Source organism: Mesitornis unicolor, unplaced genomic scaffold (assembly GCF_000695765.1).
Source record: "Mesitornis unicolor isolate BGI_N332 unplaced genomic scaffold, ASM69576v1 scaffold28437, whole genome shotgun sequence".
Classification (NCBI taxonomy): domain Eukaryota; kingdom Metazoa; phylum Chordata; class Aves; order Mesitornithiformes; family Mesitornithidae; genus Mesitornis; species Mesitornis unicolor.
In genome coordinates this window covers 1-11,329 of record NW_010194768.1, presented here as the reverse complement: position 1 = coordinate 11,329, position 11,329 = coordinate 1, and the positions used below count along the sequence as shown (strand labels likewise).

Below are 11,329 nucleotides of genomic sequence, written 5' to 3'. Positions count from 1 at the left end.
CCTGTCACTCCATGCCCCTGTACAAGGTCCCTCCCCAGCTTTCCTGTAGGCTCCCTTCAGGTACTGGAAAGCTGCTGTAAGGTCTCCCTGGAGCCTTCTCTTCCTCAGGCTGAACAACTCCAATAATGCATTCTTTGTAAAAAGCTCTTTAGTTCAATGCGATTGGTTTGAATATAAATTAAAACCAGTGAACCATTTTGAGGTGGCTTAAATGAAAAATAATGCAAAAATGCAACTTGCTCTCTGTTAAACTTCACCATTAGGAAGGATTTGTACTAGGGGATTTGACTCCTACCCACATTGTCTCTCTCTACCCCCTCAGCCCCTCCCTCCACAGCCGTCTCGCCTAATAGCAACGCCTCAAGAGAATGGCCTCAAAAAGAGCGTTGGTGATTCTAGCAAAAGGGGCAGAGGAAATGGAAACTGTAATCCCCACTGATGTTATGAGAAGAGCTGGGGTGAGTATTCAGACAGTGAAAAATCTTTTTGCATGTGCTTGGTCAAGGGAAAAGTCTTTGTCTCAAGTTGATACTGGTTTCTGGGAGTTTAAGCTGTGGTCTGTTGTATGAGGTAAGAATTCACCTGTGACTTCTTACTGGTTAGCAAATATTTCTGCCGTGTCCCAGATAAGCACGCATGATAACTGACATTTGTGCAAAAGATAAACTTTTAGAATACAAGCCTAATGTAGGTTAGAGCAGATGTTTCCAGTCAATCTTAGCCTGTCAGAAAACATGGCTACTGCCATGGGTAGTGACAGGAAGTGCTTTTTTTGTAGGGTTCTGAGCAGCTCAGTACATGACAGTTCATGACATTACGTAGCTTTTCTTGAGCCACTTTTAAAATTCTGTTGTAAACTGGAATTCTGTCTGGTGGGATTCCTCATGGTGTTTGTTACTGTTGCAACTGCAGTGGTACACGGTGTTATCATCTGATTAGGCAGGAAAGTAAGATTTTGAGTAGATGCACTGACTTCTCATTTATAGAAATGACTAAAATAAAAATTACCTTCTCCCACCACCTTCATCATTCTATTAATGTATTCCCCATTTGGGCTGTCATAAGAAGCACAAGTGTGTCTGCTTATGTAGTGAATGCAAGCTGTGCTGTGCACATCTGTGATGTTACGACCAGGCATCCAAAAGTCAAGGAAGAAAATTAAACATGCTGTAAGTGTGCTTGAGAATGGCTTGAGCTTGCAGAGAGACTTTGAGTTGTCGTCTGATCTACTTAGTCTGGCTTTCCTGGGTTGTATTGTTTTGTTTTGTTTAAAATGTGTGAGATCGGATAGTCTCTAAATGTCATGTTTGCAAAGTTGAACTATTAGATGTATTTGTTAACCTCTAGGTCAGTATCACTGCTTACCTTGTGCTTTTGGACCTACTCATGGTTTGGGGAAACCTAAGTGTTGCCCTATTCTTGACAGCTTTCTGTAGTGCTTCGCTTATTCTGTGTACTGCTTAAGAACTAACATGTAAGAAAAATGCCCTAAATTGTTGAATAGTAACGATGTGTGTATTCTTCTGTTAGATCAAGGTGACGGTTGCAGGCCTAGCAGGAAAAGAGCCAGTGCAGTGCAGTCGAGATGTCTTCATTTGCCCTGATGCCAGTCTTGAAGATGCCAGAAAAGAGGTTGGTCATCACTCTGATCTAATAAAATGGTGAAAATAGCCTTTCTCATAATTTCAGAGGTGAATTTGGAAAGTTTATGAGTTACCTGTAGAAATACGTTGCGTGTTATGTTAGCTCTATGAAGTAGTGAATCACAGAACTGCACATCCTGCAGTGCTCCCCTTCAATGCGGTCCTGCTTCATAGCATGCTAGGATCAGGCAGAGTTCTTAATTCTGCGCAGGTATTTGTTTTTGCAAAGGTAGATCTTTGTTTTTGTATGTTAGTTGGCCCAATGAAATACCATGGTTTGAAGCAGCTGAAGAGTTCTGACAGGAAGCTAAACAATGCTGTAGTTAGACATGAGCAGTAAGGTTGGAGCAAAACCACTTGTCCTTACAGTGCAAGAACCAGACAGAAGCTGTTAAATGCGCTGGGCTTAGAAGTTAGTTCTGTGTCAGACATTATTAATAATAATCTTTTCCTGGAATAGGAAACAGTGGTTTATTCCGTAATTGGAACTGGTTCTGATCATAAAGTGGTGTTCAGTGGAAGAAAAGGTAGATGCCTTTGGTTTTCACTCAACTCAGCTGAAGTGGTCTTGAAACAGTGTAGTGTATGTAGTAGCCTCTGTTCAACAGAACAATTTTCTCTTTCTTTCTTTAGGGGCCTTACGATGTCGTAGTCCTGCCTGGGGGTAACCTTGGAGCTCAGAACTTGTCAGAGGTAAAGTTCTGGTGTCTTAAAGATTCAGGGGCGTTTTCATGAATAGTGAGTGATCTGCACTTGCTCAGTAATCCTGCAAATTCAGCTCAGCAGCTGAAAATTATCTTCTGGGTTAATCAGTAAACTAATTGTTAATTGTCTTAAGCCTTCTCGTGAAAATATAGGTGGGACAACGGGGTAAAATCTTGGACCTGAGTACCTAGTTAAGCAGAATGAAAATGGAAGGGTGCTCTGTGTTGTGGGAAAAAATCTCTGTTCATAATCATATGAAGGTGAAACACTTGCAAATGAAGATTTAATTCCATGAAATATAAAAACCAGGCTGAACCCACAGGACTCTGTTCCTTGGCTCAAGAATTCTGTCTCTGGTGCGAAACTGTTGTAGTGGTGGTATAAATACCTTGTGGAAGGCAGGCAGACAAACAAGTCAGTCTATTGGGTAGGATTTAGATGGCATCACACCGCTTGTAAGCCCTGGAATATGAGGCAAATAGCCTGTATAAATCTTCTTAAGAATGATAGAGGCGGTCTGGAGGTATCTCATGAATACTCTTTCCAATTTGTCTTGTGAAGGTTTTGACCAGCTTTCCATGGCCACAGATTAACCAGCTTTTATGGGGGCCAAGTACTTCCTTGCAGTTCCTTCAGATTTCATTGCTCTTTCCTTGCAGGGCAAGTATTTAGTGGTTTCAGTTTTTTTCCTTCTTAGTGTTTTTGTTGCTCTCTGTTCTGAGGCAGGATGGAGAGCGCTCAGCTGGTTTTCTTTGTAAAACATATTAATTTGCAGTGGAAAATATTTCAAGCGTGCTTCAAATAATCAGCCTCAAACAGTGACTTGTGATATGTTTTCTTCATACAGTCTCCTGCTGTGAAAGACATTTTGAAGGACCAGGAAAGCAGAAAAGGCCTCATTGCTGCTATATGTGCAGGTGAGTTAGCAAGATACATTGCTTTGTAAAGCTTTTGGACATTTTGAAGGGGCATGTAGATAGTTCCTTCTCTTAGCAAAATAAAATAAGAAGTGAAATGTAATGTGCTAGGATTTTTTTTACACAATATTTTCTTATCCTGGTGATCTTCCTGCTAGGCCACAGTGCTGGCAGAACATAACTGCTGTAAATTTATCTCATATCTCCTCTCCTGCCCTTTGGCTTCAGAAGGAGGGCTGTAAGTATAGAATTACAGGCTTACCCTTCCTCATTTGAGTGTTAGCAAAAGGTGGAATTACTCTGAGGAGAGGGTTGTCTGCTTACATCTCCTGCACAGCTAGGTATCCCGTTCACTGCCTTGTAAGATTTGTATGGTAAAAAGCAAGATGAACAATTGCCAGTACTCCCAGCTGAACTGAGAGGCCGGTCTAGGTACGCATAGTTGAGAGCGAGTAGAGTGGTGATGACTGTGTAAAAGTCTAACAGAGTGTGTTTGTGGAGTGTCTTTTCCCTTCTGTTCTGTGGTACGTTGCTGGGGTTTTTTTGCTTTCATTCTTCAGTTAAGGGGTATGTGTACGGAGCTGTGAACATTCTTGAACTTGGCAGTGGCAGTCTGCTACTTCTCTGTCTCTTGCAGAACAGTCACAAATTCATGATTGCCCAATAAAGGCCCTTGCTTGTAATCAAGACAGTTCATTTATTTAGCTGTAATGCTTCTTGTTTCCAGCTGAACACAAAGATTATTTCCTGGACTATCTCTGAAATGAATCAAATGTAGATAAATGAAACTCACACCAGGCAAGTCCTGCCTTCAGTTTCTTTTGGAATTCCCATAAGGATTTTCTGTGAGATGACCTAAGACTTCTTGACACAAATTCCTTCCTCAATTCAGGCCAAGGAGGAAGTATGAAAACAAAAGAGAAAGACTGTTAAAACAAAAACTTAGCAGTTAGCCCATGATCTGTCCAAAATACCGCTTGGCACACAATTCCAACATGTAAAGGCTTGCTCAAATAAAATTTTATCTGAGTCTCTAAATCCAAGGCTTAACAAGGACGTAAAGTAATTAATAGAATCATAGAATCCCAGGTTGGAAGGGACCACAAGGATCATCTGGTCCAACTTCTCGAGGTAAAAGTATCATTTAAGAGAGCAGTCAGCCTCCTGTCAAGCCGACTCTTAAACCTGACCCATGTAGGGGAATTCACCACTTCCCTGGGAGATTGTTCCAGTGTCTGATTGATCTCATGGTGAAAAAAATTTCTTCTGCAGTTCAATGGGAATCTCTCCAGAAGCAAATTGTGTCCATTACCCCTTGTCTGACCCCTTGTTAAAGGGAGTCTCCATCCTCTTGGTGCCACCCTTTATGTACTGGTACATGGTGATAAGGTCCCCCCTGAGCCTTCTCTTCCCAAGGCTGAACAGGCCCCATTTTCTCAGCTCTTCCAGTCCTCTGATCATCCTCGTGGCCCTGCTCTGGACCTTTCCAACCTGTCCACGTCTTTTTTGTATAGCGGAGGCCAAAACTGGACACAGTGCTCAAGGTGTAGTCTGACCAGTGCCACGCAGAGAGGGATAATGACTTCTTTGTCTCTGCTGGTGATGCCCTTCTTAATGCAACCCAGCATCCTGGTGGCTTTCTTTACAGCTGCACCTAATTGTACCTAATTAATATTCAGATTGAAATGCAGATTTTTTGTTACTTCATTTCGAGCAGTTTTAAGTAAATTGTATTGCCTGGAAATAAAATAACCATTGTTCTTGACTCCTTCAAAGGCAGCACACTCACTGGTAGGGCAGCTGCGTGAACTGTGTGTTCTCTAAACCTCTTTTCTTCATCTGTTTCTCTGCAGCGGTGTTTTGTGTACTAGAATGGGAGAGCTTACACAGCTGTGTTCTTTTTGAGGCTTTTTGCTTCAGAGAGAGGGCTGGCATCAGTTTTGTTGAAAGTGGTCTGTCCATGGTGAGCTTTGGCCCCTTGAGGGCCTAGTGCCTGAACGTGTGTTCTTGAAGTGTTTGTAGCTGAGAACAGTTCTTCACTGGTGCATTTCTCTGTCCTTACAGGTCCTACTGCCCTTCTGGCACATGGGATAGGGTTTGGAAGCAAAGTCACAACACATCCTTTGGCCAAAGAGAAAATGATGAATGGAGGTATGTAATGACTTTCGTAAGTTTCTCTCTAAACTGTTCTTGGATTTTATGTTTTTTTAAGCTTAACCCTCGATTTAAAGAAAGGAAAATAGCTTTTGTACCTTATTTTTATATCTCTGAATTGCCTTAATGCTTTCCTGAACATAATCAAAAATCAACTGAGTGTGCCAAGACTATTTCTAAGTCTCTTTAGTCTGAAAATACAGGGCTGTATTAACATTCTTGTCCTTGGGGAAAATACACTGCTGCTGTCATCCTAGGACCATTTGTTCCCTTATTCTCTTGAGGCTGAGCCATGGCTTGCACTTTTGGTTCTTTGCCTCAGTGGTCCCAACAGCAAACCCCAGCAGCACCTTTCCTGCTCTCCCATGAATAGTGCTTTGGTGCTATGAGCAGCTGATGGGTCTGCACTTCTTTGTCATACCTAAAGAATTGGTGGTGAAGCACTGTTAAGAAGTCATTCTGTGAACATTAATGAGTGTGAAGGTGAGCGGGAGACGGCAGGGCTCCTCCGGTTTCCTCTGCATGCATTTGGAAAAGAGAAAGTTGTGAACAGCTACACAAAGGGGTCTGACTTCCAAAAGTAACCTCAAGGGAAGCGACAGACACAGTGAACGCTTCTTGATGAGCTTGTAGAATCAGAGGTGTGTTCCCATACCATGTGAGTAAGCTGCCAGAGCTCCCTGCAGGCCCTTTTCCTCCCTGAGGACTGCAGGCAGTGAGGAGCTGCTTGGTTCTGGAGGGACAGGGGTGCAGAGCCTGTGGCAGGCTGGGCTCACGCAGGTGCCTGCGGTGCCTGCTGCAGAGCGTGTCACTGTCGGCCGCTCCTCAGCTGCTGTGGCCCGCGGGCAGCAGTGCCCTGTGGCAGGCAGGACTGTGGGCACTGTGCTGGAGACTGACCCTCTTTCTGTTGTGTGTCCCCCCAAGCACACTACCGCTACTCCGAGAGCCGTGTGGAGAAAGATGGGAACATCCTCACCAGCCGTGGCCCTGGTACCAGCTTTGAATTTGGGTTGGCCATTGTTGAAACACTGATGGGGAAGGAAGTGGCTGAACAGGTGAAGGTGCCCCTGATACTGAAAGAGTGAAGCCCTGGTGTGGGACAAGGAGTAGAACATTGTGGATGAGAAGTGTTGTCCTCTGTAGATTAACTGCATGGTGCACTGTTGTAAATATAATTTAATTGTGGGTGAAATTAGCAACTGTACTTACCTAAACTGGGCTACCTTAACAAACCAATGGTCTGTATTTCTGGAAACAAAAATCCTGTTAGCAAAAAGTTTCATCATGAAAAAGCAGCCAGCATCTAATAATCTTAGTTAGCTCTTGGATGACATTTAAAAATCACAGAGGAAAATGTTTGCTGAGTAAATAAAAATGTAGCAATCCTGCTTGTGTGTTTTTTCTTTGCGTGTTTTCTCCCAGCCTAGACCTATGAAACCTTTTTACCACTGTGACTAGCAGTGTGCTATTCAACACAACTTCTGTCTGGAGTCTCACACAGTTCGGAAAGGAAAAGGTGGTCAAGCACTGAACGAGCTCCCTAGGGAAGTGGTCATGGCCCCAGACCTGTCGGTGTTCAAGAAGTGTTTGGACGACCTTCTTAGAGACATGAGTAACCTTTAGCAGCCTTGTGCAGTCATGAGTTGGACTTGATGACCCTCATGTGTCTCTTCCAGCTCTGGACATTCTACGATTCTATGACACCAGTTATTAAGTTGTAACTTAGAATTTGTTAAAACAATATTTAGTTGTTTTACAACTGTATACAATAAGGCAAATAACTAGTATTAATTCTAAGACAGCATGGAACTAAATGAAAAGTAAGAATATTCTTACCTTGTCAAGCACCATAGAGTTCCCATAGGCAGCAGATTGTCTATGATACCACTGGAATTTGTCTTCTACATTGAATGATTGCAGATCCATTGAGCTGTTTAGGCAGCTAATAGTCAGCCTGAAGCAGGAAGTTAGGACTTCGTAGCTTACCACCGGTAGCAGTGCTTGTTTCTGCTTCCTGCAAATTGGAACTTGCTACGAGCCCGGTTTGAGTGTATGTCAGTTTAGAGGAGTTGCTGGACAGGTCTCTGCAGGAAGCAGTGGAGCTGTATCCCTGTGAGAATTAAGAATTTGGGATCTTTTTTTTGTCTTTTCTACCCTCCTTTTACCAAATAACTGGTGTTACGTGGCTCTGTCAGAAATCGCTCTTACGAGATGGCATCTCACTGGACTCTGAAGTTGCCACAGCATCTGGAGACCTGGTTATGCGTACGTCTGAAGTACGCAGTCTGAACTTCCAAAAATTACTGCATAGGTGCCTTTAGGATTGCATTTTTTTAATAGGAAACAAGTTCATTCTCAATTACTGCATTTTGGTGATGAAATATGTAGGTACTTTTGCAAATTTAGAATCAAGGGATGCCTCTGCATTGTTAGTATCTACTGGAAGAACTGCTTTAGCTGTATGCTCTGCCTCTAATTTGGTTAGGAAATCTTCCATGTGTTTCTCTAGCTTTGAAATATGCTCAAGATATGCAAAAAGTTGTAATCTGTGTAAGATTGGACATGTTTGTTCATTAAATCTGCATGTCCAACAGGTATTGCCATGCAAATGTAAACCGAATGATGGAAAGATTCTTTGTCCTAGAATCTGGAATAATCACTTTGTAAATGGGCATGATTCAGAAAACAGGAAAAGCTGTGCCTCCCTGGGCTGTAGTACTGTTTTATAGCGTTAGAAGGGAAAGTTTTCCTTGCTTGCATTATATTTAGGCTTCCAGAAAGCTTTTCATATAAGGCATTAATGAAGCAGCCAGAAATTTGGTTATACATTTTTATGTTTTATTCTAGGGCTGAGAGAGTGCAGTTTACAGAAATGAGGTATTCATTGTGTACATTTGGGCTTTCCCACTCCTATTAAAGTTGTAATAGGAAAAGCAGTCAGTAAAATGAGCTTGGAGCCCATTAATGTATCTGGTTAATTTGCAGATTCTTTCACTGCCTTCAGCAAAAACGACTTGGTTAATGAAGTGTGGTAATGCTGCTTGGATCACAGTTTCCTTCATAAAGTTGACCCTGTTCTCAACCTTTTACATTGCAGATGTCCAGCAAACCTGAATTTACATGGGTTTTCTGTTTCTGCCACCATGTCATTAACTCAAGTCTTCAAGCTAGAAAAGAAGTTTGAATTAAGATGAGGCTAAACTTCCTTTTATGGGAAGTGTTAAGAAGGAATTTGTTGATTTGAAAAAAAAAAATATAGCCTTCCAATTTGTGAAATGCTTTTTTCCTCTCTCCTTAGCCATGTCATACAGAGGTTCCCTAGCTGTTACAGATCTCTTTTCCTAAAATCCCCTTTTATCTGCTGCTGAAAGATGAGATGAGATACTTTTCTGTTCTGATTCATGAATGCTAGATACTTTGTGCCCTTTTATTATTGCCAGGCTGTAGTTTTAGAGCCTGTAGTAATTGGGTATTTGCTGCTACATGACTTGGTTTAAGAATAAGAGAGCGCATCCCCTCTTTAGCTAGCATTTACCGTTTTGTTCCCTAACAGCTGGAGGATTTGGGGGGCTGATTTCCTGCCGAGAAGGTAGTCAGTCTGCATCTGCTGTATGCCTCGTCTCTCAAGAATAGTGTGGTTTTCTTCTCTTGATTCTGGTGGTTGTGTAGGCTTGAATGCGTAGAGAGTGAGCTCTCCTATTGAATTTGAGAAGTAGTAGATGACTTAGGAACAGGCATGTACACACGCTGGTCTAGATGCTAGTGCCAGCAGTGAACGCTTGCAATGCTGAAAAATATTTTCCTTCAGAACGATGGAGCTTGTAAATAAAGCAGCAGCTCTGAACCAGAAGAAAACCAACAGCATGTGGAGAGTGCGCAGTCTGGTTTTGCTGCAGTTCTTTGGCAGGCTTCTTTGCAAAAAGGTGCAAAGTGCACAGCAGTGTACTGTAAGCAGGCACAAATCCTAACCCCAGGATACGTCCCTCTGAACAACAGAGAAAGGGTGCTCTCCTATAGAGAAAGGCATTACTTTTAAAATAGGTGGAGACAAACACAACCATAATGGATGCAAAGCAGCCCACACAGCAGTACTTTAAGCTGTAAAAATACATGAGGGAATATGCTTCATCCGGTGATCGCAAGCCTTGGACAGCTTGAGTATGCAGACTTTTTGGTTTGACTGAAATACAAGGCCTGAAACCCACAGCAACAGTGCAGTTTTCCTCAGCTGCTGAAGTTTCCCAGCAGGCCTAGGGACAATGATTTTCTGAGCAAATCTTTCTGATTTCTAAATATTGATGGTCTAACTATTTTACAGTTTACACTGGCAACAGCTCTGAGCCACAGCCAGAGCTTTCCTGCAGTTCAGGTGCAGCAGAGTATAAATTTAAAGTGTAATTTTGTGACTTGGTCCTTCCAATCCAGTAGCAAATTGAATTTGGAGTTCTGCGTTTTTATTTTCTTGAGCAGCGATCATCATCCTTTCAAACAGCTTGGAAACAGTTTTTTCCCAGGGGTGAGCAGCAGCTGTGGGCACTGAGAGCCCATCATGGCCCTGACCAGCCTCACCTGGACCCTCTCAGTGCCCTCCGCCCAGGCCCAGGAGCTCCACATAAGCTGAGGCTTGGGACCAGCTGTGGCCTTTGATGATCTTGACTTGTTGAGGGGGTTTTCTGGTTTGGCTGTGGACCTGTCTGTGGTTCAGAGCTGCTGGGTTGCCCGGCTGCCAGCTGAGGATGCCGCTTCCGCCAGCCCCGCTCGGCTCCCCTCGCACAGGTACTGTGGGGCTGTGCCCTCTGGTGCAGGACACTGCGCTGGCTGCTCTCGCTGCTGCTTTTGGCTCTGTCTGCTGTTGTGGAGAAGCTGCTGCAGTTGTTCCCTGCCAGTCAGCGCTGTTGTGTTTGCTTTTTGAGAATACAGGCTTTGGTGCTGGGCAATGGTGGAGTTTGCTGGTCCCAAACCTGACAACAAAGATACTTTCTGCTCTGTAGTTTAGCTGGGAGCACTTTAGTTCTTGGTGGCTCTGTTCATGGATTTTGCTTCTAGAATTATGGAATTTTTGAGTTGCTGTACTCTTAAGAGGCATGTTTCTATCAAGGTTTGCAGTTACAGCTCTTCTTTAAACTAGGTGTTTGGTTTCTCTGTGCTGTTAAGTTTCAATTAGTTATTTTGGGAGAGTGGTCTCTATGTAGTTTCAAAACCACTTTTTAAATTGCACACATTGCACTGTAAGTACTGTCAGCTCTGGAAGTTGTCTACTTTTGCACATGGAGACGTTTCCAAGTTGCAGTGAGTTCTAAGAAAGCATTGCTTGCACATGCACACAGCTCTAGTCTCATACTCCCACTTTCTCCTGTATTACTTTGTATGTAACCTGGGAAAAGCCCTCTCGCACTGAAGTCACCAGCAGGTCAAGACAGTGACTGGCAGATAGGAGCACAGCATTGTCATTTGCAGTTTTAACAGGAAATCTGCTTTTGATTGGGAATTGTCTTTAGGAAGACAACAGAAGTTTTTGGCAACAGATGTGTTTATCTGTGTTAACTTCTGCCGTTGATGCATCTGAGGCCTTGGTGGGTTGCTCTTTGCTGTGTTTTGCAAAGGAGCGCTTTCCCTTCCTTTGGTTGTGCAGAAGGGAAATGAATGCTTGTACTCGGAAACTCAAGGAACAATGCAGCTCTGGGCTCCCTGTGGGCTTACAAAGACACAAGGTTGTTACCATCTTTCAAATAAATCCCTTGGGGGAAAAATAAGGGGCTTTTTTTTTCCCCTCCCTGTTGGAGAACCACAGAGCATTAACACCTTTAACGTAACTTTAAAAAAGAGAGAACAGTCACTGCCGAGCCCCGTGGGCGACAGATCCGGGCGGGCTGGCACTCGGTACCGGCTGCGCTCCAAGGCCTGTAACGG

The 11,329-nt window shown here is 43.3% G+C and overlaps 1 protein-coding gene across 1 annotated transcript; it reads left to right on the top strand.

Moving 5' to 3' along the window:
* The first annotated feature begins 314 nt into the window (after nt 1–314).
* PARK7 (parkinson protein 7) lies at nt 315–6,806 on the top strand. The gene is made up of 6 exons (XM_010187915.1): nt 315–458; nt 1,531–1,632; nt 2,277–2,336; nt 3,196–3,265; nt 5,330–5,416; nt 6,344–6,806. Exons 1-6 carry the CDS (start codon nt 369–371, stop codon nt 6,502–6,504), a joined length of 570 nt encoding a protein of 189 aa, XP_010186217.1. The 5' UTR covers nt 315–368; the 3' UTR covers nt 6,505–6,806.
* Nucleotides 6,807–11,329: the final 4,523 nt, after the last annotated feature.